Source organism: Lynx rufus, unplaced genomic scaffold, assembly GCF_022079265.1.
Source record: "Lynx rufus isolate CCGP_SWC_20201006 ecotype Redwood Valley unplaced genomic scaffold, mLynRuf1.p SCAF_5, whole genome shotgun sequence".
Taxonomy (NCBI): domain Eukaryota; kingdom Metazoa; phylum Chordata; class Mammalia; order Carnivora; family Felidae; genus Lynx; species Lynx rufus.
The window spans coordinates 34,054,860-34,082,019 of record NW_025814867.1 but is presented as its reverse complement, the minus strand read 5'-3'; the positions used below and the strand labels follow the sequence as shown (position 1 = coordinate 34,082,019).

Genomic DNA, 27,160 nt, shown 5'->3' with positions numbered 1-27,160 from the left:
GGTCCTGGGCCATCCCATGCTGGAGTATTGAACTGAGGGTATTTAGGTATACCACTATAACATTGTGGTCATCGGAAAAGTACATTTCAGTTCTAAAGTAGATACAGGGACAAATTTCCAGGCAGCACAGTACCAGAGGTGGCAGTCAGAAGGGCACAGGTAGTGTTGGCTTTTGGCACTTTTGGTGTGGGTCCCTTTTTATTCCTATAAAAGAAGCCTCTTCAGTCAGTCGCTTCCCAGGAATATTGGTAGCTGCTCCAGGAACAGACCTCCTTTTCCCCCTATGCCTGAGACAGGACCCTTTTGACAAGTCCCAAGTTGTATAATTACCCACACACACAAAAAATCACCACTGAGATTCCTAATAATTTATTAGGCACGAATACCTCATTTCTTTTTGGATTTGAACAATTAAATCCAACTGAGAGAGTAGTTCTTGCTTTTGCATATGTTGACCTCTTCCTAGTATTATCCAGTCATGCACTTAAATTTCACACGAAAATGTATGTATTTTCAAATGGCTGTTCTGATTTAAATTACAAAATATACATATGTACACATTTTAATATAAAGCTGGTAAGGGTGCTCATCAACTTCGGGGCTGTCCATCTGGAGTCAGCTCATACCTGTAAGACAGTCAGGTTGGACTTGCATTAGTATGAGACCGTGCTGTGGTGGGCAGTGGCAGAAAGGCAGCCTTGTCTAGCCTGCCTGGGCCCCTGTGGGACAGCAGAACCCGTCTCTCTGTAAGGAGACCAGGCAGGGTTAAGGCGAGAGGTCTGTTGGGCAAGTGAGATCTGCAAGCAGGGAAAGCCTGAAGTACAAGTCTAATCTGTCTCTCTCCTTGATAAGCAAAGAAGCTGACATGTCCTGAAAAGGGAAGAACTTTGGAGAGAATATGCACAACTGTCTGAGATGGTGTCTTGAGTACCAGATTAATGTGATAAGATGAAAGGGCTCACTTACCAATGTGAGAAGCCCATAATCAGATCCTCTTTTGATAAGTCGATCAGTACCTAAACAAACACAAGTAATCAGTTTCCTTCCAAAAATTGCATCGAGTGGAAACCTATTGGCACAAACGGAAGTGATCATAAAAAGGGCTTCCTTGGGCTTCAGTTTTGAGCAGGGGCTCTTTTTCCTTTGGCTCTCAACATTGTACTGTCCTTCTGGAGAGGTTCTGACAATGGCCTCAGTGTCCTGAGAAGAGGTCAACTGCTCTTTGGAGTTAAACCTCAGAATTTACATGGGGCACCTGGGTGGCTCAGTCAGTTAAGCATCGGACTCTAGATTTGGGGTCAGGTCATGATCTTGCAGTTTGTGAGTTCAGGCCCTGCATTGGGCTCCATGCTGGCAGTGTGGAGCCTACCTGGGATTCTCTCTCTCTTAAATTCTTTTTTCAAAGTTTTATTTATTTATCAATGTTACTGAACGGGAGAACAACTTGCCTTTACTCATGAACTGATCATAATTTTAAGCAAGACACCATAGTTGCCTCAACTGTAAAAGTGAGGATATTACCTCCATCATAGAAGTGGGCTTTTCAAAACATGATTATAAGAAGATGTTTATTGAAATACAACTGCAAAGTATTAACAAACATCCTTCTTTTTTGTGTCTCCTTGGCATCTTCCTGAAGATTATATTTACTGTACTTCTACTTTAAAATCTCATCTCCGCAAAAATCTTGACGTAATGAGACCCAAGCCTTCACAGGATGCTGTATTTATCAAAACAATACTTAATACATGTTCAGATACTTGTGCAATGATGAATTTAGATAGATTCTCCAGCTTGTTAAAAGCGTTGATCATATTTATACATCTAATACTTTCAGAAACATTACACACACACACATAAACACACACAAAATAAAAATAACCTTCTAATGAGGCTCTCCCCTCCTTGAACCCAGGTCTAATAACCAGATGATCCAATCAGAATTTCTGCAAGGGTGTTCCACCAATGAACAGTTAGAGTGCCGGGGGTGGGGGTGGGGGTAGGGGGACGCTGTGGGGAACAGAGTATCAGGAGTCCCTCTTGTACTTACTTTTCCTAGTTCCTTCCTTCTGTGTGAGCCAAGTGGCCTACTGTTTTTCACTGCGACATCTAGTGACCTCTTCTTTACTTCTTCCATGGGAACAAAAAATTCAAATCTTAAAGAAGCAAAAAGTCAAAGTGAGATTTACATATTTTAATCATTTTTGTTTGATCTGTTTTCCTACTTTTAAAACCGAAGACTATTGAGGGGAGCATCCAGAACAGTGCTGATTCGTAGCAGATATTCAGTGCATCATTATGACAGATAATCACTGTCGTGCGCTAATCAAAAGCCCTGGAAGCATCCTCTCTGGGAAGTGCCTCAGACTACTACGCTTTGGGGTTTGCTTCGAACTTTCTCTGAGCTTGCCCTCTCTTTACCTGCCCCTTCTCTCTCTCTCAACGGTGCCTCTTCATAGGCCTACCTCAACCCTATCTCAGTTTCTTCTGACCAGCTAAGGACTAGGATGCTAAATACTTAGGTCTCTTGGAGTTTCACGAAAAATAGTGGCCTGCCTTTCTTCTGTCTGTGGAGCAAGGCAGAGGAACCTTTGTGTATAAGCTTTGTCATGTACTCACAAGAGGCCACTGGACTTCTTGTAGATATTTTTGTTTTTTATTTTTTTGAGGTAAAGTAACATTAATTTCATGTGTATAACATTTTATATGTGTATATGTTGCAAAATGATCACAAGTCAACATCCATCACTACACATAGTTATAAAATCTGTTTTCTCATGGTGAGAACTTTAAAGATCCATTCTCCTAGCTACTAAAATGTAATATAGTATTATTAAATATGGTCACCATGCTGTACATAACATCCCCATGACTTCATTTTATAAGTGGAAATTTGTTCCTTTTGACCCCCTTCACCCATCTCCACCCTACCACCCCCTGCCACCTACCACCAATCTCTATATCAACGAGCTTGGCAGTTTTTGGGTTTTTTGGTATCTTTTATGGTTGTTTTGTTTTAGATTCCACAGGTAAGTGAGATCATTCAATAAGAATCTTTGTCTTATTTCACTTAGCATAATACCCTCATGGTCCATCCATGTTTTCACAAATGGCAAGATTTCATTATTTTTTTACAGCAGAATATTTGTGTGTATGTATGTGTGTATACACACACATACACACACACATACACATCTTCTTTATCCATTCATCCACCACTGGACACTTAGGTTGCTTCCATGTCTTGGCTATTGTAAACAGTGTTGTAGTGAACTTGAGGGTACATATGTTTTTGAATTAGTATTTTCATTTTCTTTGGATAAAGACCTAGAAGTAGAATTGCTGGGTTGTAGGGTAGTTCTATTTTTACTTTTTTGAGGAACCTCCATATTGTTTTCCACAGGGGCTGCACCGGTTTGCATTCCCACCAACAGTGCACAAGGGTTCCCCTTTCTTCACATCTTTGCCAACTCTTGGTAATAGTCATTCTAACAGGTATAAGGTGATATCTCATTATTGTTTTGATTAGCATTTCTCTGAGGATTAATGATATTGAGCACCTTTTTCTGTATCTTTTGGCCATGTGTATATCTTCTTTGGAAAAATGTTGAGGTTCTCTGCCTATTTTTAAATCAGACTTTTTGGGGTTTTTGCTATTGTATGAGTTCTTTGTATATTTTGAATATTAACACCTCATCAGATAAATGGTTTGTAAATATTTTCTCCCATTCAGTAGGTTGCCTCTTTGTTTTGTTGACCATTTCCTTTGCTGTGCAGAAACTTTTCAGTTTGATGTAGTTGCACTTAATTTTGTTTTTGTTGCCTTTGCTTTTAGTGTCAAATGCAAAAAATGATAACCAAGACCAATGTCAGGGAGTTTATTGCCTATATTTTCTTCTAGGAGTTTCATGGTTTCAGATCCTTCATTACATTAAGTCTTTAATCCATATTAAGTTTACTTTTGCGTGTGATGTGAGATTGTGGCCCAGTTTCATTCATTTACATGTGGCTGCCCAGTTTTCCCAACACTGTTTATTGAAGAAACAGTCCTTTCCTCATTGTATAAGTTGTATTAATTGACATTGTCATAAGTTAGTCAACCATCTAGATGTGGATTTTTTTCTGAGCTATATTGTTCCATTAATCTTTGTGTCTGTTTTTTATGCCAATACCATACTGTTTGATTACCGTAGCTTTGTAATAGAGTTTGAAATCAAAGTAGTATAATGCCTCCAGCTTTGTTCTTTCTTAAGATTGCTTTGGTTTCTCATGGCTCCATACCAATTTTAGGATTATTTGTTTTATTTCTGTGAAAAAAGCCATTGGAATTTTGAAAGGGATTGCATTAAATCTGTAGTTTGCTTTGGGTAGTATGAACATTTTAACATTAATTCTTCCATTCCTTGAGCAGGAACTATCTTTGTGTTGTGTTCAGTGTTTTTCATTAATGTCTTAGATTTTTCAATGCACTGATCTTTTACCTCTTTGGTTACATTTATTCCTAGGTATTTTATTCTTTTTGATGCAGCTGTAAATGGGACTGTTAATTTCTCTGGTAATTAATTATTAGTGTCCAGAAATGTACTGAATTTGTTGATTAGTTCTAATGGTTTATAGTGGAGTCTTTAGGGTTTTCTATAATGTTATGTCATCTGTAAATAGTGACACTTTTACTTCTTCCTTTTCAATTTGGATACCTTTTGTTTTTCTTGCCTAATTGCTCTGACTAGGACTTCCAATACTAAAAAAGTGGCAAGAATGGCTGTCCTTGTCTTGTTCCTGACCTTAGAGAAAAAGCTTTCAGCTTCTCACTGCTGAGTATGATGTTAGTTGTGGGTTTGTCATCTATGACCTTTATTATGTTGAGCTACATTCCCTCTATACCCACTCTGTTGACAGTTTTTATTTTTAGTGGATGTTGAGTTTTGTCACTTTTTTTTCCTTAATGTTTTTTATTTTGAGAGTGAGCAAGTGAGGGAGGGGCAGAGAGAATCCCAAGCAGGCTACATGTTGTCAGCGCAGAGCCCAATCTCACAAACCATGAGATCATGACCCAAGCTGAAATCAAGTTAAACACTTAACCAACTGAGCAACCAAGGCACCCTGAATTTTGTCACATTTTATCTGCATCTGTTGAGATGAACGTATGATTTTTGTTAATGTGATGATTCACATTGATTGATTTGCAGATGGATGTTGAATCATCCTTGAATTCTGGGATTCCCACTTGATCATGGTGTGCCATCTTTTTAATGTTGAATTCAGCGTTGTTTTTTAAGAGAGAATGTTATCTTTTTTATTAAACATTTAAGAGAATGTTAGCTTTGTTAAAAAAAAATTTTTTTAATGTTAGAGAGAGTGTGAGTGGGAGAGGGGCAGAGAGAGAGAGGGGCATTCAGAGTTGTTTTTTTAAGAGAGAATGTTATTTTTTTTATTAAAAAAATTTTTTTAAATGTTTTTGAGAGAGACAGAGAGAGAGACAAGTGTGAGTGGGAGAGGGGCAGAGAGAGAGGGAGAGACAGTATCCAAGGCAGGGTCCAGGCTCTGAGCTGTCAGCACAGAGCCCAACATGGGGCTCAAACTCATGAACCATGAGATCATGACCTGAGCCTGAGCGTCAGACACTCAACCGACTGAGCCACCCAGGCTCCCTGAATTCAGCTAAAATTTTGTTGAAGATTTTTGCATCAGTGTTCATCAGGGATGTTGGTCTATAATTTTTTCTTGTGATGTCCTTGTTCGGCTTTGGTGTCAGGGTAAATGCTGGCCTTGTAATATGAGTTTGGAAGAGTTACCTTCTCTTCTATTTTTTTTGGAAGAGTTTGAGAAGGATTTGTATTCTTGAGTGCTTGGTAGAATTCACTAGTGAAGCCATCTGGTCCTGGGAGGTTTTTTGTTTCTAATTCAGTCTCTGTATTAATAGTCTGTTCAGATTTTCCATTCATTATTCAGTCTAGGTTGTATGTTTCTAGGAATTTACCCCTTTCTTCTAGGTTGTCAAATTTGTTAGCATATAATTTTAGTCTCATCCATTGTACTTCTGTGGTATCAGCTATAATGTCTCATCTTTAATTGCTGAATTTGCGTTTCCTTTTTTTGATGAATCTAGCCAACGGTTTGTCAAATTATCTTTTCAAAGAACCAGCTCTTGGTTTCATTGATCTTTTCTATTGTCTTAGTTTCTATTTCTATCATTTCACGTATTTCTGCTCTGATCTTTCTTTTCTTCTGCTAACTTTGGGCTTTCTTCATTCTTCTCACAGTTCCTTGAGGTGTAAACTTAGGTTGTTTTTTTGAGATTATTATTATTTACTGATATAGGCATTTATCACTGTGAACTTTCCTCTTAGAATTGCTTTTGTTGCATTCCACAAATTTGGTAAGTTGTATTTTCATTTGTCTGAAGATATTTTTGATTTCTCTTTTGATTTCTTCTTTGACCTACTGATTGTTCAGCAGCATGGTATTTAATCTTTACATACTTGTGAATTTTCCAGTTTACTTCTTGTACTTGATTTCTTGTACTACTGTGGTCAAAGAAGATGTTTGATATAATTTCAGTTTTCTAAAATTTATTAAGACTTATTTTGTGACCTATATATTATCTATTTTGGAGACAGTCCCATGGGCACTTGAAAAGAAAGTATATTCTGCTTTTGGATGAAATATTCTGTATATGTCTGTTAAATCCATGTGGTCTAACATGTCATTTAAGGCTGATAATTCCTTATTGATTTTCTGTCTGGATGATCTACCATTGAGGTAAGTGGGGTATTAAAGTACCCTACTATTACCATATTGCTGTTTCTTCCTTTAGGTCTGTTAATATTTGCTCTATATATTTGCTCTAGGAGTTGTACCTAACTCCTAGGTTAGGTACATAAGTATTTACACATTTTAGATCCTTTTGTTGAAGTGACCTCTTTATCATTATGTAATGCCCACTTTTGTCTCTTATTACAGTCTTTATTTTCAAGTCCATTTTGTCTGATAGAAGTATAGCCACCCCAGTTTTCTTTTGGTTTCCATTTGCTTAGAATATCTTTTTCCATCCCTTCACTATCAGTTTGTGTGTGAAGGGAGTCTTACACTTAGCCTGCATCTGAAGTGAGTCTCTTATAGGCAGCATATAGGTGGGTCTTGTTTTTTATCCTTTCAGCCACTCTGTGTCTTTTGATTGGAGAGATTAGTCAACTCATAAAGTAACCATTGGTAGTTCGTATTAATAGTACTTAATGTCATTTTGTTAATTCTTTTCTGGCTGTTCTATGACTTTCTTTAGTGGTATACTTAGGTTATTTTTATGTTGTGTGCATGTACTATAGGTTATTGCTTTGTAGTTACCCTGAGGCTTACATATAACAGTCTACTTTAAGTTGATAATATCTTAAGTTTGAAAGCACTCTAAAGCTCTACATTTTGACCACTCCCCCCACTCCACATTTTACATCTATCTCTTAACTAGTTACTGTGGTGATAGTTGTTTTTCGTACTTTTAAGTGATTAAAAGTACTAGCTTCATAAGTGATTAATCCACTACCTTTACTATATATTTACCTTTACCAGTGAGATTTGTACTGTTCTATGTGTCCTTGTTACTAATTAGCGCCGTTTCTTTTCAGTTTACAGGGTCCCTTTAACATTTCTTTTAAGGCCAGTTCAGTGGTAATAACTTCTATCTTTCCAATTATTTCTTTGTTTATTTACTCTTGTGAGATAGAGAAACACACAATCTGAGGCAGGCTTCAGGTGCAGAGCCTGACTTGGGGCTCCAACTTAAGAACCGTGAGCTTATGACCTGAGCTGAAGTCAGACACTTGACCAATTGAGCCACCCAGGCGCCCCCATCTCTCCAATTCTTAATGACAACTTTGCCAGGTAGAGTATTCTTGGTTAGTTTTTCTTTCAGCACTTTGTATCGTGTTAGTCCCTTCTGGCCTGCAGAGTTGCTGCTGAAAAATCCCCTGTCTAAAGGTGGTTCCCTTATATATAACAAGTTACTTTCGTCTTGCTGCTTTCAAGATTCTCCCCTTAACTTTTGACATTTTAATTATAACGTGTCTTAGTATAGGTCATGTACTCACAAGAGGCCTCTGGACTCCTTACTTCTAGGTGTATTGTTAGGGTGGAGGCTGCTAAGTCTGCCCTCCAGATAATCCAGCCATATCTTGCTGGATCATATTTTCAGAGAGAATTACTAACAGATCAGGTTTGTCACAAAAGTCAGGTGTCAAACCTCTCCCTCCTCTGTTCCTACATGGCAATTTTGAAATCCTTTTACAATTGTGTCAGAGCTGTCTTTGAGTACAAAGTCTCTGACTTGTGTGGCTCTAGAATATAGATGGTGCCTGGCATAACGTGTTCAATAAATAATGACTAGATTCTCTCTCCCCCACATCCTTTCTTGGTACCACTGAACTCCCAAGTGAAGTTCTTAAAGGAACATACTAGTTCTTAGACATGGCCCAAAGAGCACTTAGTTCAACTCTTTTAAAATGAGTAATTATTAACCAAAATGAGAGGGAATCAGAATTATCAGGTATATTACCTTCCTAGGCTGGTTAGAAATGTCTTTTGTTAGGATCCTGATGCAGAAGGAAGCAATGAGGAGATTTTGACTTGTGTACCTTGAGATCAACTTGAAGTCAAGAATATTTCACATAAGACTTGCCACACCAGGACCATCAAAAGCAAGAAATGTGATGAGAATCTGTCTACCAGTCTTGTATCCAAGGACATGGGTGGACAAGTCAGGGTAACATATCTATTTCACTTGACAGCTATGCTTTGTTGCAGAAGGGAAGACAGGCCAAAGAGCTTGGAGCTTTGGAGGAAATGTTAGGTCCTTAGGTTCAAGGTATGTTTATTTTTAACTGCTACTTTAAGAGAGATTCCAAGAACTCCTCTTTGACCATATTTATATCCTTTTACTTCTAAAGAGGCTTCATTTAAAGAAAAAAAATATGGCACAGTTCATAATCAGGAACACTTTAGCCCCTACGGGCAAGAACAGATGGTAGCTGTTTTACTTCAGTGCCCTGGCAGTCCTCTTCTCCCAGTCATGTCTAGAAAGTTCGTGAAGGCACACATGTGGCTGGCTTGCCAGGCCCACCACAGGCCCTCAACAAATACTTGAAGACATAAGACAACACTCTAGGCAGGGCAGCTTGGTCCACTTACGTCTCATCGAACAGAGGTTCCAGGGTCTTCCTTTTCACTGAGGTTTTCTTACGACTTGCCCACCTCCTTTCTGGTAGCAAGTACACACGGACATAGGGATCAGCTCCACTGCTGGTGCAGGGTGTCAGGTTTCTGATTTGGTTTCAAAGACATTAAAGAAAGTTTTAAAATACTGCAAAGACTCATTTGGAGAAAGCTATACTAGCCATGGAGCTCTAGATGGCTTTGAGGACAAAAATTCCCTGTCGTCTAGATGACCCAACAGCAACAGGCTGCAGATTTGAAGGACAAAACATCAGACGCACGATTTCAAAAGCATGTGTGTGTGTGTTTGGTTTTTTTTTTAAAGTAGGGAGGAGAGCAAGTATGTTGCATCTAAAGGAAGTAGGAGATTCCTACTTGAGAGAAGGTACTGGCTCCAAGTCACCCCAGACAGTTTTGCAGTGGTTATGTCTGAACAAAGCCCTTGGCTCTGGAGCCCATCAGCATCATTGAGGACTTGTCATTCACAGCAGGCAGCCTTCAGCCCTCCCTCCTTCCCCGTGTATTACTTGTCTACCTCAGCCATGCCACCGCCCCCCCCCCCCCCGCCCCACTGCCATTGCTCCAAGCGCCTTCACTCTTTTGTTCACCTGATGCTCCCAGAGGCCTCTTCCTGGCCCCAGCATCTCGTTACCTGCAGCCGCTGATGAGCACACTGAGGCAGCGCCGCAGACACACATAGCGCACAGTGAGCCGAATCTCACCCAGCCTCCGCTGCCGGAGATCCCCGCCTCTGTAAAGAAAGGGCTTGTCATGTCCCTTGCCATTACTGGTGTTGGCCTCTCCCCCAACCCCAACGATAGAAGCATGTCCTGCTTTAGGAACATAGAGCCCTGTGGGTTAATAAAATAGCTCTCAGGTTCTTTTTGGTCTGAAGTCCATTCTATCCATTCACTAATTATCCTACTTTACAGTAGGAAGGATATGAACCTTGGAGTGGGATCTGTTTCTATACCATGATTTCCTGTGAAACCTTGGGGAAGTTATTCGACTTTTATGATAGTAAATTGTATCTTGTAGGCTTATCGTGAAGATGGAATTAAATAACATGCTAAGCCCGTGGTAAACACTCTATATAAATCCCACATTCTAAGCTCTCCATATCATCCTCGTACACTTGAGAATTCAGGAAATGTTTCTGTGGTAAGGAACTTTCACTAGAGCCCAGCACCTGTTTTACAGTTGGTATGCATTTGCTCTCTCTCTCCCCCCTTTCCCCTGTGTTTCTAGCTTACCATGCTGCCTCTCACGAAGCCACTCTGAAAGACCAGAACTTGTACAGCAAAGTAAGTTTGTGTCTACTATTCTATCCAGGGATGGATTTTTCATGCATGTCATTTTAGAATAGATTAAGCAGAGAGGTGCATACTCAGTGTTGAGGCTGATATCTGTCAGGTCAAAGCAGGAGGAGGCCAGGGAGTTCAGCGAGGACATGCTGGGAGCCAGCCTCTTGGGCGGCCACGCAAATGGGGAGACAGGGCATTTCATGGGTCTGGGTGACTTGATGGGCCCTGGAGAGTGTGGGCCTGGGACAGTCAGGAAGATGGTGGCCGCACTCTTCTTCTTCCCCGTGGGCTCACAGAACCCTTTGGCACTGTCCTTGCCTTTGGGCTCTGGGCCTGTCTCTTGGGGTGTGGGCTCGGTGGCAACAGTAGTGGCACTGGTGGTTGTCATGGTGCTCTTGGAGGCTTCCTTGGTATCAGAAACAGGGTCTGGGGGGCATGGCAAATTTTCAGGGCCCCCTCCCTGGGATGGGGCTTTGGGGTCCTGGTTGGTGTCCACCTTCTTAACGAACAGAGGACCTTTCTTTAGGGCTTCAGGTCCTGTGTATGGGCTCCCCATCTCTCGTTCTTCCACACGCAGGAACTGCAAGCAGATGACAGGGTTATGGGCTGGGCCCCCCTATCCACCTTCTCCTCCTCTGCTCTCAACCTCTGGGAAATGGTTCCTTCCTGACTGCCCAATCCTCTGGATTCTACCTCCCACCCCCACAACCCCACACCATATCTTCCTTAATCTCTCTTTGCCCCTGGGTCCCTGTAACCAAATATTCTCTTTCTCCCTTATTCCTGCCTCAGCCATGAGTCTTCATGAAGACTCAGTCCTGCCCCCACTCAAACTGGCTGGTGGAGACCTAGCTCACTCTTACAACATGCACTGTTCCTCTACGCAGAGGACTCCCAGATCTACACCTCCAGTCCTCTACTGCCTTCTGGATGGGGTCCTTTCCAGCTGTCACCCTATTCACCACTGCTTTCCCTAGAACAGTTCCTGTCCACATATACCCCTGTGCTCCTACCACTAAAATTTCAAACCTCAGCCACTATGTTTCTTCCCCGTTAGTCATCAAGACTGTTCCTAGGGACTTCCATTTCTAGCAATGTGGTGGTCAAAATATTCTGAAAAATCTCATTAGGAATGTCTAATAAAATGAAACAAACATCCTTTTAAATGCATTGCCAAATTCACAAGAAAGGAGGGAAAGCCCCTGGGGTTACTGAAAAACGAAGGCTAAGCTTTCCTAGGGTGGTTTATCAACCTTGAAAATTCAAGGGGTAAGGAGAAGAGGCCTCGGATCAATGTGAGGCTGGGAGTTGAAGTGGGAACCATGAAGGTTCGATCTCTAGGGGAAAAAAGTAGTCTAGGATAAACATTCCACCCCCCCCAGGAAAGACTGATAAGAAATATGTCTGTCTCAGCCTGTACTCTGGTGGGGGGAACTGAAGACTTTCCTGAGAATATGGCACCTTACAGGACTGTCTTATATGAATTTTGGTTCTTATTTTTACCTGTGGAATCTTGAAACCTAAAATTTTAAAAATAACCTAAGAATGGACCCTAGGTTTGTAATGCTCCCGAGGTGCTTGGTTATAGTAAAACGGAACCTCGCTGGAAGCAAGCAGCTTCAGTCCAGGTCCCAGAACACTGAACATATGTTTGCAACCCAAGTTACCAAGCATAGAAAACAGATACAACAACCATCAAAATCTAACTCAAGATCTTAAGATATAATGTGTACCTGTGAATTCTAACGTAAGTATTTTCAAATGACTGAAGATGGAATAGAAACATCATAATAAAATACTATGAAAAAAGATAAAATCAGAAATACAAAACAGCCAATTAGTGGTCTAAGATGACAGAGATCTGAGGAAATTTAGAATGTAGCACCAGGAGATAAAGAAACAGAAAATATGACAGTGAGGTCAGGTCGGAACATGGAGGAGGTGATGGTCCAGTGTAAGAATTCTAGAAGGAAGGATTAAAAGAATGGGAGAGGCAATATCTGAGGGATAATGGCTGACCATATTCCAAAGTTGACGAAAAACAGCAATCTATCTCCTAGCTTCTTCTCGGCACAGAGCAGGTACTTAGTGCTGGGATAGCCCACCTTGTTCCACGGCCAGAGCTCCACCCCTCACCTACCCTGGGGCACAAGAAGGGATGTTTACCCGAAGCACTAGCCTCATGGAGATGAGGCTGTCCAGGCCTGAGTGGTCCAGCTGAAAGCGCTGCTCCAGGGTGAGGTCTGTATAGGGTAGAATCTGGCACAGGGGGAACTCCAGCACTCCCAGAGCACACTCCTGGTCATCATCAAGCACCTGGGCAGTGGGCCAGTCACAAAACAGGCTAACCCAGCCTCAGACCCACCACCGCCTTTCCCGAGTCTCAGTTCGCCTAAGTAAGCACTGTGCTTCTATTGGCCCCTGGCCCTGTTCTGAAAACCTGGGACTGGGACCAGGCCTGGTCCCTGTTTGCAGTCAGGGTGGAGGCAGTTATGATCTGTATGAGGCAGGGGCCAAATGCCCATGGCCACAGGGGCTTTAAGGGCTGATGAGCTGAGCTGCTCCATGAGGAGACATCCGGACAAGGCTGAAGGCCCCCAAAATTTGTTGGGTCATGAAATCTTGGACGAGTCATTGTTTGAGCCTCTATTTGCTCACGTGTAAAATAAAGAAGGTATCTCTTTTCCACAGATAGTTTTGAAGATTAAGTTATCGTTTTAAAGAAGTACATCATCATTGACGTCCAGGGAGGATTCCAACACAGGCCCCTCTGGGTGCTATGTAAAACCGGAAAGACTTGCAGGGAGAGAGCCAAGGGACGTGAGGGTTCGCCCTTCCACAGCCCTCTTCGCCCACCCACCAGCCCGTGAGGATGGGGGGCCTCCCACATCCTCTCCCACACACACAGGCTGACTTCACCACTGGGAGCACCTGCCTGAGGTGCACTTCAAGCTCCCCACCCCTCCTGCCGTAGACACCTCTTAGCCTTGTTCCAAGACCCGAACCTGACACAAACCTTCAGATGCAGCTCCTCGGCTGCCACGTCGTACACAAAGAAGGAGAACACCTGGCTCCACACGGGGTCCTTGGTGTGGGGACAAGTCTGGGGATGGAAGAGAGAAAGATCGCTGAAGGGTCAGGATGGGCAGAGCAGGGTGCAGGCACCCTCTGCTCGCATCTGGCCACTCACCAGCACTGCCTGGGGGTCAGACCCACCCACACGGCTTCTGGGAGACTTTAGGGTGGGGCAGCCAGGTTCAAAGGCAAGGAGAGCTTTCCCAGGAAGGTTGGGGGTTTAATTTACTTACTTAAATTCAAGTTATTTAACATACAGTCTAGTATTGGTTTCAGGAGTAGTGATTCATCACTCACGTATGACACCAGTGCTCATGCCAACAAGTGCCCTCCTTAATGCCCATTGCCCATTTAGCCCATCCCGCCCCCCCCCCCCCACACAACCCCTCCAGCAGCCCTCGGTTTGTTCTCTGTATTTAAGAGTGTCTTAGGGTTTGTGTCCCTCTCTGTATTTTATTTTTCCTTCCCTTCCCCTATGTTCATCTGTTTTGTTTCTTAAATTTCACATATGAGTGAAATCATATGATATTTATTTTTCTCTGACCTTTTTCACTTAGCATAGTGCACTCTAGCTCCATCCATGTTGTTGCAAATGGCAAGAATTCATTCTTTTTGATCTCCAGTATTCCAGTGTGTGTGTGCATATATGTATATGTACATGTACATGTATATATACATAGATAGATCTTTATCCATTCATCAGGCAATGGAGATGTGGGCTCTTTCCCTAAACTGGAAGTTGTGTGGGGCTGAAAGCATAGCAGCACTAGAGCTCACTTCCAGGGGAGGGGCCAACAGGACTTCCACGGCTTTCTAGCATGTGCCCTTGGGTCAGTCACTCCATCTCTGACCCTCAGGTTCTTGAACTGTGCAACTATTTTGTGAGGTTGTTTTGAAGACACCGGGCCTAGAACGTGTCCTGACACCTACGAACACTGTTCTGTTCTCTAATCCCCTGCCTTTTGCTTCTCTCCTGTAAGGGGTGGGGCCCTCACTGTCCCATGGCTACACACCGAACTGTCTCACCTTGCTCGTTTGTGTCTTCTTGCCTACAGAGAGCTTGACATAGGAAGAAGGGTCTCTGCTCACTTTATTCTGTGGGGAACAGATGGACAACAATGAAAGTGGTACCAATGGTCTGAGACACCACCCCGACCAGCCTCAACTCCCAACCCCCAGGAGCATCAGTGGGACCTGGGGCCAGCCAATTGCTTCCCTCTGACAGAAGGCTACCCTGGTGCCCCCAGGTCCCTGGGCTGCCATCACTGTGAGCTCTAGGAAAGGGCTAACCCCAGGGGAGGCTCCAAGGTAAAGACAGGAGGCCCAGAGCTGGGCCTGGTTGAGCACACGCTCTTGTTCCCTCGAGCTATGGAGGCAGACAAGTTCTGGCTCTTCCTTTACCTTGTGACCTAGGTACTTAACGTTTCAGGTGCTACTTGTAAAATGGCAACAAAACGAGACACACTCATCATGGGACTCGGGCATAACGAACGTGGGGGGTGCGTTGCACAGCCCAGCGCCTGGCACACGGCAGACGTGGTGAATGGCACTCTTGTCATCCCTAGGCTGTGTGTGCACAGTCACCCATAAGACAGGGCTGTAGTTACTCTGAGGAAAAGGCGCCGTGACTGGCTTTCACTTACCTTGGTAAACCTAGGGAGTTTTTTGGCTCGATATTCGCCATTCAGGTAGTCAAAGGGGTTTCTCTGCAGCACAAGAATAGGATAAATGAATGACCCGTGGACATTTGCAAGAGACGGGCACAAGGCAAAGGTGTATGTGACACTGGGCATGGCACCACTCACCGGCAGGTTGCAGGCACTCTCCAAGAAAACCACGAGGATGGCAGTTGAAAGGCCACTATGGTCCTACAAGCACACACAGACTCTCACTCACTGGGTGCTGAAGCATTAGGAGACACAGACTGGTTTTGGAGAAGCCTATTCACGGCAGAAGGAAGCTAGCTAGCCAGACCTTGAACTCCAGACAAGCCCTACGATTGCCCACAACCTAGCTTTTTGTTGAGACTGAATCTACAACTGCAGCATGTCAGATTCAAGTCGGACACAGGGGTGGACTTCCTCAGGAACTGGGCTGACCAGCACTGACAGAGCTTTTAAGGATCCCATCTGACCCGAAGATGGCTGAGCTGCTCGAGACTGCTGAGAGATCAGGAGCTGCCCGGTGTGGAGCTGAGGCCGAGGGACAGGTTCTGCCGAAGGTGGGGCTGGCTAGATGATTCTGTGAGCAAGATCTGGGGGCTTCATCTCGCCCCCTTCCACAAAGCTCATACAGGGACTGGCGGCCAGCCTCCGCACACCTTTCTGGTAGGGAACGCTGACACCCCACCCTTACCTGGGTCAGAGCTTCCGGGCTGGCGATCAGTGAAAGCCACTCCAGCTGCAGGTGCAGCCGCCCGCTGGTTGTGTCGTTCAGGACAAACCACTGCAGGAGGAGGGGGAGGAGGGTGAGGAGGGAGGACGGCTCCAGGAAAGGCCCACTGAGATGCTACCGACCCTCTTCAAGCAGTTCAATTCTGGGACCTGGTGGAGCCCTAATAGGGGCTTTAGGGCAAAGATGGCCCAGCCGGGCGGTGTGGGCTCTGGGCTGGAGGGAATGGGAGAGGTGGTTATAGAAGGCCAGAGCACTACACTTTGAGATGGAAACAAGAATGTCCATGGGGGAGGGGGGGGTTGCAGGCTCGACTCTACCTCATCCACCACTCTGTTCGTCATGACATCCCCAAGGCAGATCTGCAGGCTGGAACACACAGGGAGTCGGCTTAGCTCCAAGCAGGCAGGAAGCAGCATATCCGAGGGCGGCCCTCAAGACAGGGGACCTTAGGGGTGCCTGGGTGGCTCAGTTGGTTGAGTGTCCAACTCTTGATTTTGGCTCAGGTCATGATCTCAGGGTTTGGTTTCTGAGCTCGAGCCCCACGTCAGGCACAGCAGACAGCATGGAGCCTGCTTGGGATTTTCTCTCTCCCTCTCTCTGCAGCACCCCCCCTTCTCTTGCTCTCTCTCAAAATACATAATGTAAAAAAAATGGTTTATAATCTTTGAGGAAAAAAAAAGATGGGATCTTATTCATCTCAAGGCACCAGTGGTAAAGCGCTTGCCGCTCAGGCAAATGAAGGCCAGTCAGCAGGTGGCTCCAATCCCCAGAGGAGAACATGAGCAGAGGCTGCTGGGCACACTGGCTCTGGATTCCCCAGTGACGGTACTATGGGCATTTTGAACAGGATGATTCTTCTTTGTGAAAAGCTGCCCATGCGTTGCATGGGTTTAGCTTCCCGGTCCTGTGTCCTCTAAACACCCGAGGCACCACCTCCCACAGTCATCATTAACGACCCCCAGGGCCCATCCATTTCCAACACTGCCCCAGATGCCCTCCAGGGGATAAGTCTGGTTGGCATGTGTGTGACAGGAGGTGACGGAGACCTAACCTGACTGCAGCCCAAACACAAGACCCTGATAGCCAGAGGAGAAGGGGGGTGGAGATTAAGTCTGGGTGACTGTTAGAAATGTGCTTGAGCTCAGCACACGCTGGAAATCAGTAACATGCTGCATGAACTACAAGCCACACTTCTCATCTGCAACAACACAAAAACTGCAGCTTTTTCCATTAAGAAGAGAAGGAAAAGAACATCTGGTGGGGAGCTGTTTCTTAGGGTGGCAGATGGCACCCCTCCCACTTTGTTTTGTTGCTTTTAAAATTACATGCTCGTGGAAACCAGCTAAACAATACAGGAGCAAGAAAGATTTGGGTGAAACTCTCTTTTCTGCCTCCTCATCCCAGGCCCCCTGAGGCGAGCGGTGTGAACAGTCTGCTGTGTGTCTCCTGTGCCCTTCTCTGTGCTCACACAAACATACTCCAGGGGTCCTCCCTGGAGACATGAAACCGCACAGGCCACACCCGGCTCCCGCCCCTTCCCCCCTCCCCACCCCTCCAACCAAGTCTTCCAGCTCAACACAGACAGACCCTGCTCGTCGTTTTTAAAAGCTGCAGAATATTCTGTAGTTTGGCAATGGCAAATCTATTCAAACACTCGACCAATATCCTCTGAGGCTGGACATTTGTGTTTCCAGCCACCACAGTTCTGCTCATTGCAGAGCACCCCACATATAATGCTCTGACTTTATGGGAGATTCCTGGAAGTGGGGCTGCTGGGCCAAAAGACATGTAAGTCTGAAGTTTTGATGGCCAGCCCCAGCCCCACCATCTCAGTCCCCCCACAGCCCTGAGTTTGGGTTCTGCCCCAGAGCGATAGGCCAGGACTCCTTGGCACTGGGAACCTGACCATCCATGCCGGCCCCGCCCCTGCACCTGCTCTGAACAGAGTCTAGCTACTGCACCAGGACTGCAGGACGCAGAGCCCATGGGACACAAACCTTGGGGCCCTCTGCATCCCCGTAGCTCAGCTCAGGGCCGGCCACTCAGGAGACACCTAGGAAGGAGGTTAGTAGCAGGAACATGGAATGACAGAGCAGGCTGCCTAATGCAGTCTGTGTCAGGTGACTGCGTGCTGGAGGCGAGGGTGCTGTGGCCGGAGGCCTGGCCCAGTGCCCCTGTGCCCAGCTCAGCCCTCCTCCTCACCTGCCCAGGAAGTCGTCCCTGTCGGGATCCTCGTCATACAGGTCCACCTCCAGGTCCTGCCCAGGGACTTCGTACACTATAAACTGGAACAAAAGACGGGATACTTGATCTGCAGGCCGCAACAGCTGATGAAGCCGACCTCAAGCATGACCCAGGGAGAGCCCAAGTCCAGCCCCACCACCTGCCAGCTCAGAGCCCTGGGCAGTTTCCTGCCTTCAACGCCTCTGGAGAACCCCACCTGTAAGAAGGGAGTGATGTCCTCCCCTGCGGGATGGGGAGGACGGGGGTCGGTGCTCAGGGGACAACGGCTGCTGTGTGTTCTGCATGGGGCTGGCAGCTTCTGGAGCACTTCATAGGCTGTGGGTGCTACCTTCAGGTAGTAGGGATTGTGGGTGAATTTAAGAACTTTAAGCTCCTGGTGTGAGGCTCTGGCAGCAGGGGAGGCTGGGAGGATTGGGGCAGAACTGACTCAGGTTCTCTCTTTTACTTTGATTTGAAAAATTCCAACAAATCTGACCGTAATGGGGAAAGGAGGTGGGAATTCACTTATGAGCTGTTCCTCCAGCAGGGCCACGGCAGCCCACCTCTGAAGCCTGATGGATGTGGGAAGGAGGAGTGATGCAGGCCACCCTGCGTGTCCCCAAGGCCACTCCTCCGGCCCGGTGTTGCCACATGGGTGTGTGAGGCCCTCCCTTGTTTGTACCCAGCATGACCCAGTGTGGAGCCTGGAGGGCATCAAAAGTAGCCGAGGAGACCCTCACCTCAAATACCTCATTCCAGGTGGGGTTCAGGTTCTTGTAGATGGTTCTGCTCCGGAAATGCTGTAGGCCAATGCTCACCTTGGCGTAGGGGTCTGACTTGCCTCGGATCCCCAGGAAGTTGTCCTTCTGAGCCAGCTTCTCTGCTTCCAGCAAGTGGACTCTGATCACTCCCTGGAAAATGCCCCAGCCCAGGGCTCACAGCTGCTTTCTGGGCTGTGCCCGCCCCCAAGGCCCACAACATCAGGGCCAAAGCCATCAGACATCATCCCAGCCCCGTCTCAGTGTCCCTGTTGTCTAGATGGGAGACAAGCCAGGTATGGCAGTTTCCTTGCCAAAGCCACGCAGCAAGTGATGGCAGGGCCCAGGGCTCTGTCCACTCATCACCATGCCCTGCCCCCCATTCCTGGCCTTCAACCTGCCATGTGAATGGCTTGTTCAGCCACAGCTATTTCCTCCTGTGCTGACGACCACCATCGGAGGAGGCTGCCTCCTGGATTCCCCCTCTCTAGAGGGGAACAAAGTTCTAGTCATTTCCTCCTGAGGCCCAGGTGTACACACCCCCGTGGGCACTGCGTGCGGCTGGCAGTGTGCTCATAAAGGCCCCACACTCTGGGCTTTGTCCTCAGACAGAATGGAACGCAAGAATTAGGAAGTACACTTCATGGGGCCAGGAGGCCTCCTGCCTAGAACCGTGTTTTTAAGTATCAGTAGATACATGTACGCTTAGGATGAGCACTGAGTACCGTATAGAACTGCTGGGTCACTATATTGTACACCTGAAACTAACACAACACTGTATGTTACCTGTATTGGAATTAAAATAAAAAAACAGCAACAGATACACAGGCATTTACCCTTTGACCCAGCAATCCCACGTCTAGCCCTAAAAGTATACTGCCAAAACTCAAAAAAGACACGTCCAAGGCTATTCGTGACAGTGCTATTTGTAATAGCAAGAGATCAACACAGCCCATTCAATAACCCCCTGCACACACACACCATGGAGTACTGGGCCGCCGTAAGCAGGAAAGAGTTAGGGCCCTGTCTACCCTGTCACGGAGCGGTGCCCATGACATACGGAGTGATAAAAGCAAGGTGGAGAAAACTAGGTTGCTGCTATCCGTCAAAGAAGGGGAATATGACCATCATCAGATATGCACACACAACCATATCTGCAATATATCTGCAGCTGCTCATTTTAGAAAACCAGCAATGAACAGTGGAAGCATAAACCATTACTTAAGGGGGATGGTGGAGGTCAGGTGCAGGGAAGAAAGGATCGAAACCAGACCCCTTAAGATAGAATCCGTTTTTTATATTGGACTTCGGAAGCTTGCAAATATCTTACATGACTGTAAAAGCAAGTTACGGTAAAAATTCAGCCCTAAAAATAGAAAATGGAATGAAACCAATGTAAATGTTCATGGCCAGTTGTCGCAAACACGCAGAAAGCACTATTCCAAGTGAGTTTAAATGGTAGCAACTTTCCAGGACCTCTCGAGGGGGATATCCCCTGAGGACAGATTGTTCTCAGTAACAGAGGTGCAGGTGATGGGGTTGTTTGTCATTCTGAGATGGCCAAACTCAGCGTGGGGAGGCTGAGGGGACATATGCGCTGCCGCCCTGCTCGCCCCGGGCCTCACCCCAGTGCAGCCAGAGCAAGCGATGCCTCTTACCTGGTGCTGGTGGAGAAATGGGCACGCACCCCTCTCCCGAGCCCCGCCTCGCAGCCCTGAAGGGCACCTTCTGTAGGGAGGCCATGTGGCTGTCCTCAGGGGCCTCCCAAGCAAGGCCCAGGATGTGGGGGGCAGGGGCAGTGGGACTGAGCACACAGCAAGGCCCACGTCCTGGCTCAACTGAATGTTCTTCCCAGTGTACCCCAAGGATTCTTTCCACCACCAAATAATGGAGTCGGGGGAGTCTTGTGTCCCTGAAGGGAAGATGGGAATCTCCTAGAGTTTCCTGGTGGCAGGGGTGACTGCCCATAGCCCCCAACCCAGGCTGCACAGGTGCGGGGTGGTGAGGGGGGACCAGCATCCAGGAAGGAATGCCACCTGGGTTCCGCCCCTCCCTAGATGGGTGGCTTTGGGCAAGTCAGTCAGTCTTCCAACGCTCGGTCCTTGCCCAATCAAACGAAGATGCCGTGCTCTCACCGGGCAGAGACCAGGCTTACGTACTGAGAATGTGTTCCCACCTCCAGCCTGAGGGTCCCTCAGCTCTGGGCCCAGTGCTCTGTGGCCAGTGCAGGTACTCACGCAGGGCAGAGGAAAGAGCAGGTTGGTCACATCCAGCCCCTTCTTCACAGGCACAGTCACGCGGTTCGGCAGTACCAGGTGGGCGGCGATGAGGTCCTCCAGCAGGCTGTCTGACACCTCGCTGGGGACAGTGGGCATGACCAGCTGTAAAGGCCGCCCACCCCTCCACCCGTCATCCCCAGAGCTCAAACCAGGAGCAGAGCGTGGTGGGGTGGGCCCTGCCCAACAGGGAACATCCCTGTCCCCAGCCTGCCTGGCTGGTGGGGGTGGGGGAAGATGCGGGGTTTACATTTTGACAGCCCCTGACCACCACCCCCTCAATCCCGCTCTGTTCTCTGAGGCATCCCAGCGTGGTAGCTAAGGGATGGCCTGGAGCCTGTGTGCAAATCTCGGTTCCACTACCCATGAGCTGTGTGACCTTGGGTAAGTCGATCACCTCTCTGGACCTGTTTCCTCATCTCAGAGAACAGCACCTGGCGCACAGTAAGTGCTAGCTAAGTGTTTCCTCCCGTAGCTCTTCTACTGGCTGACATCCCATCAGAGTTCTCTGCTCACTGCCTGACTCCCTCTCCCCAGCAGAGGAGCAGGGACAGCACCTGGAACAGGCCTGGCACACAGAGCAGGTGCTCAGGAAATATCTGTTGAATGAAACAATGCGCCACTGGATTCTCTGCATCCGGGGGGCCGGGAGCAGTGGGATCGTCCCCAGGGAGCAAGCCAGTGGTCCTCCCCACAGGCGAGGGAGCTGCCTGAGCCCGGGGAGCCTGCTGGTGCTTGCCCTCGCCAGTCCAAACGTCCCTGACGCCTGGGGACACGTGTCCAAGTGGGCCTGGAGCCCTCCCCTACTCCTCCCAGGGGGCCTGAGGCTCTGAGTGCGGCCCTGCCACAGCCAGTCCCAGGAAGGGACGTAGAAGAACCGGGCTCCCCTTTCACTGAGGAAGAGCCCAGAGAAGTCACACAGTTGCTGAACAACAGAGCCAGAGAGCCTGCGCTCTCTCATTAGCCCACACAGCCTCCCCCAGGACATCTCCTGTGGCCAGTGTGTGCCCGTGCGTTTGAGCATGCGTGTGTGTGCGTGTGTGCGTGTTTTCTAGGTGCAGTGCCTGCCCACAGAGGCCAAGCAACACTGTTAGCCTCCTGGTCCCACTCCGAACACACCAACACATTTCCCCCCCAGAGCAGGGACAGCTTGGTGCCACCCCGCTCCTCACACAGGAACCGGGAGGAAGGGCACAGCCGAGGTGCAGCTCCAGTCACCGGATGCCCGTCTCTGGAGGGCCTCACTCTTGGGATCTGCCTGGCAGCTCTTGCAGTGCACTCACTTGATTCCTGGAGCATCCAGCAGGTTGGTCAGGCCTGTCCAGTTGATCTGCAGGTGCTGCAGGGGCAGAGGAAGGCTGTTAGGCTGGGAGAAGCCAGAAGCCCAGGGCTGGGTCCCTCTGCCAAGCGCCTCACACCTGCCAGCCCGGGGAACCCAGCCTGCTGGTGGTGGTGGGACCTCTGCAGGGGCGTCAGGCAGGTGAGGGCACCTCTCAGTCTTGCTTAGGCCTCGGCTTGGGTGGCTGGGGCCGTGAGGTCCGCTGCTCTCCTGCCAGGACCACACGGGAGAGCAGGGCACAGGGCCACAGGCCGGCCTGGACTGAGAGGTCTGGGTTACACCGTCTCCACCTCGGTCCCCCTGTGTGACCTCGGCAAGCCACTCTCCCGAATGTTTCCTGGTCTCAGGGAGAGCAGAGCCGAGCACCTCAGGCTGCCTTAGATGACATGAGACGAGCAGGTGGAGCAGCCAGTCTCGCCGGCCTTCGGCAGTTCCATTCTGGGACTCAGACCGGCTCCTGGGGCCCAGCAGGCGAGTGCTTTCTCACAGGGAACCACAGGCCCGCGTCCTTCCCTGGGACTTACTGGCTTCTGAAGGAAGAACACGGTCACGGCTCCCACGAAGGGCTTGTCCACCAGGAGGGGCTCCAGGATGATCCGCAGCGTGCCCTGCAACTGGGTGGGCACAGGGGGCCGGTGTGGGACCTCAGCCCCCCTCCCCCCTGCACCTGCTGCGCTCTGCCGGGGCCACCCCCAAACGTCAGGGCCACCTGCTGTTCCAATAGGGACCACACTTGGGAAACGGAAATCTGCACACAGCTGTCATGCCTCTGCCGGCTACCAGGGGCCCCGAGCTAGCCACCACTGCCTTCCACGGGTGCGGAGGGCAATTTACTTTACCTCTTGCCCACGTTTCAGGCCAGCCCAGCCAGCGGGGACCCGGCTCCCGTATTACTCCTCTACCACAAGAGATCTCCACCTCCTCCTCCAACCGCCTCATTTCTAAGCACTGGTTCTGCATCACTCCATGAACAGAACCTTTCCCTTCCCTGGGCAGCTGATGTTGCCCTGGGGGGACTGTACAGAGGCAGGCGTGGGGCCATGGGGCCAAGCAGCAGGTTAATAAGGCCTAGACACCTCTTCACGGCCAGGCGACCTCAGGCCCGGAGTCCCTCGATCATCGTCAGGCTGTATTTGGTGCCTGCACCTTTTCTGCAGCCTGCTCCAGCATGAGCCCACTTCCCCCTGCCCAGCCTCCCGCCCCAGGGGCAGGAATGGGGGGTGGGCAGTCCCACCAGGCTCCACGTACCTGGATCCCGTTCACACCAGCCTGTATCTTCTGCAGCTCTGCACTGATCTCACAGTCCCCGATGTAGCTGAAAGTGGGGAGGGACGAAGGGCAGGTACACCACTCAGAGAGATCAGGAAGCTTGCCCAGCACCACACAGCCCAAGTCCAGGCAGCCAGCCACCAAGCCTGAGCCCCGTGTCACCTGGATATGGCCTCCCTAAAAGCCTTAGCCTTTCTCAGCTCTGCAAAAATACCGACGTGAGCCCAGATCCTGGGAGGCAGCTGCACCGGTCCTTTCACCCAGGTGCCTCATGAATATCCTCCCTACCTCCGCCCACAAGGGCGGTGGCTGTGGTCACCACTTTGCCCCATGACACCCCGAAGATGTGAAGGGGGGGCTCTCGATGAACATACTACCCAGTCCTCCGCTACTGCTGTGTGCCTGCCCCGTCCGTGTTCAGGTCTCTTCCCCAAGGACACAGGAACCTGAGTCTAGCTGGCAGCACTTACCAAGTAATGGGCACAGGGAGCCCAGATGGGCGCCTTGGAGGGTAAGGATCATAGGACTCTGTCAAAGGGTCCTCTAAGGGGATAGAGAGTGGGGAGGCTTTAAATATCTGCAGGACAGGCAGAGAAGCTGGGCATCACAGAAATGCTGAGTACCCTCTGAAGAGCAGGGGTTGGGGGGGGGGAACCTGTCTGAGCTGACTGAGAAGCTAACTGAGTGCCAGATGACCCTGATGTGCCTCAACTATTCATGCAAGGATCCTGTGGCAGAGCTTTGGAGCCAAGAGTGACCAACAGCCAACATCATCCCAACACACTTGAGACCAGCCCTCAAATGGGGATGGGTATTCCCAGAGTTGACTCTTGTCTTCCCAATATGCTCTCGGTGCCAGCCTCTGGGCTAAGGACAAGAAATGAGGCACTGGAGAGGAATGGCAACAATCTGGAACTTTAGGAGTTGATCCTTGGTCCTTTAAAGCACAGTTCAGATCTCACCACCTCCAGGAAGACTTCCTGGATTGAATGTCCCTTCTCTCAGACTCAAGCCTGCTACAAACATCATTCCAAAGAGGCTCCTTTGCCCAACCCGCTGAACTAGTCACTCATGTGTCTTTGCATCCTTGTTTTCCTGAGGTGCCACGACTCCAGTTCTCCCACAGATTTCTCACAGCCTGTGCTCAGAGCTCCCTGGGCTTTACCACAAGTCCCCATCTCTTCTTGCCATACTTGCTCCCTCTTTCTACATCCTCTTTAAGGCAGCTGGTCTGACCCTCCAGGTGACTAGCCCTGACTTCCAAGAAAGTTCTGCTGTCTGGGCCTTGGCACCCGGAGCATGCCTGGTGCCTAGTCTTATGGGAGGAGCTGGGCCTGGGCTGAGGGTCAAACAGCTGTGTCTTCCCTGGGACCATCCATTACTCCTGATAGTCTGCCCTGCTCCAGCCCAAGGTGGTATAGGTATGTCTGTTGTGAGGCACTTTCACACCCCAAATTCGAGTGTAACTATGCTACTCTGTCCTCAAACTGACTGTTCTCACACAGGGTTCCCCTGTGCCCTACACCCGGCCCACACAGGCAAGAGGGCTCACCATATCTGCAGGTCCAGGACCACCTGCCTTCGGTTGCGCTTGTTAGTGTGTGCCTTGACGCCGTTGACCCTGGGGCACTGGAAGAGAGGCCAGAGGGCTAGGTCAACAGGGATCTGGCAGCAAGGGATGGCTGCTGGCCCCTCGCCCAGCACCGGGCTTTGTCCCCAACAACCAAGGTGGCCTCTGCATTCCCGGGATGAGGCACAAACAGAAATTCACGCTGCTGCATCTGTCCTGGGCACTGTGATACTTCCCTCCCTAGAACGCACACCCTTTCTTCTCTTAGCGCAGGTATTTATGGAGTACCTGCTCTGTGCCAGGCACTGGACTGGGGAGAAGGCCAGGAGCAAGACAGGCTGAGCCTGCCCTCATGGGTTGGAAGCCCAGCAGAGGAGACAGTGGTGGGGGAGGGTGTGATGAGATTCAGCCTCTTGCTGTCACATGGGGATCTGGAGATTTCAGGAGCAACCTCCCCTGGTGTGGGCAGAAGTTAGTGAAGGCTTCCTGGAGGAGGAGGCATTTAAACAGTTCTGGCCTATGAGTAGGAGTTGGCCACCCAAGGGCAAGGGAAAAGGGCAGGATCCCTGGCTGCGGGATCTGACCCTAGAAATTAAAGTGCCCTGCCCTTGACCCACCCTCCATGACCCAGGGTCACGGTCCCCCAGCCTCTGGGGCTGAGGGCTGAGCTGCTAAGTAATGCCTCCTACCCCGGGTCTCTTCGCCTTCTGTTAGGAAGCTAATGGGCACTGGAATGGGGGTCTGGTTATTATTTACGAAGAATAAAAAGTAAGTATCATTTGAATTTGAGTTATAGTCATGCTGAAGTAGTGAGGGTTGAAGTTCACTAATGTTTGCAATCTAGTTTGAAATGCATTTTAAAAAAAGATGATGAGGTGGGGGACTGGGGTGGCTCAGTCGGTTAAGCGTCTGACTTCGGCTCAGGTCATGATCCAGTGCTTTGTGGGTTCGAGCCCCGCGTCGGGCTCTGTGCTGACAGCTCGGAGCCCGGAGCCTGCTTCGGATTCTGTGTCTCCCTCTCCCTCTCTGCCCCTCCCCCACTTGCACTCTGTCTCTCTCACTCTCTCTCAAAAATAAATAAATGTTAAAAAAAAGTTTTTTAAAGATGATGAGGAAAAATAGATGCATGGATATGTGCTAAAGCAAATACAGCAACAGGTTAGCAGTTGTTTGATCCAGATGGCTCGCGGCATAATACTCTCACGTCTTCTGTATGCTGGAGATTTTTCACAATGAAATGTTGGAGAAAAAAATTCGGTCAACCACACTAGAGGATATTCCATTATCTTTCTGTTCTCCCCTTAGAAAGTGCCATTTACAAATGCACTGTCACATGAAAAGCCTATCCAAGAGAATGGAACCAAAAATGCAGGGGAAAAAGTATTAATAGGGACATCTCGAGTGGTTTAATTAAAATTATTATGTAGTCTTTCCAGTTTGTGATATGTGTGGTAGGTCAGCTTGTTTAAATATTATATAGTTTGCCGTGGTTTATTTTGCCATTCTTTCTCATATTTATTTAATATGTATTTTTGTCCTGATTTTATATTTTTGTTTTTTGTTTTTTTTGAGAGAGAGCGAGAGCGCGCATGTGAGCAGCAGAGGGAGAGAGTGAATCTTAAGCAGGCTCCACGCCCATCATGGAGCTGGACACAGGGCTCCATCTCACGCCCCTGAGATTGTGACCCGAGCTGAAATCAAAAGTTGGACGCTTAACCGACTGAGCCACCTGGGCGCCCCATGTTCTT

General features: G+C 48.3%; 1 protein-coding gene across 1 annotated transcript in view; it reads right to left on the bottom strand.

The window, feature by feature from the left end:
* Positions 1–589: 589 nt before the first annotated feature.
* The window catches only part of ESYT3 (extended synaptotagmin 3), a 50,881-nt gene continuing 24,310 nt past the window's right edge, over positions 590–27,160 (bottom strand). Inside the window, exons 4-23 of the mRNA XM_047100515.1 lie at positions 25,395–25,471; positions 23,822–23,888; positions 23,098–23,187; positions 22,518–22,573; positions 21,196–21,316; positions 18,941–19,111; positions 18,180–18,262; positions 16,295–16,343; positions 15,939–16,028; positions 15,389–15,451; positions 15,227–15,289; positions 14,610–14,678; positions 13,525–13,611; positions 12,675–12,824; positions 10,592–11,088; positions 9,857–9,955; positions 9,181–9,312; positions 2,051–2,156; positions 967–1,016; positions 590–626 (exon numbers count right to left, since the gene is read on the bottom strand). Coding sequence (XP_046956471.1) covers positions 590–626; positions 967–1,016; positions 2,051–2,156; positions 9,181–9,312; positions 9,857–9,955; positions 10,592–11,088; positions 12,675–12,824; positions 13,525–13,611; positions 14,610–14,678; positions 15,227–15,289; positions 15,389–15,451; positions 15,939–16,028; positions 16,295–16,343; positions 18,180–18,262; positions 18,941–19,111; positions 21,196–21,316; positions 22,518–22,573; positions 23,098–23,187; positions 23,822–23,888; positions 25,395–25,471 — 2,157 coding nt within the window. The remainder of the gene's footprint in view (positions 627–966; positions 1,017–2,050; positions 2,157–9,180; positions 9,313–9,856; positions 9,956–10,591; positions 11,089–12,674; positions 12,825–13,524; positions 13,612–14,609; positions 14,679–15,226; positions 15,290–15,388; positions 15,452–15,938; positions 16,029–16,294; positions 16,344–18,179; positions 18,263–18,940; positions 19,112–21,195; positions 21,317–22,517; positions 22,574–23,097; positions 23,188–23,821; positions 23,889–25,394; positions 25,472–27,160) is intronic.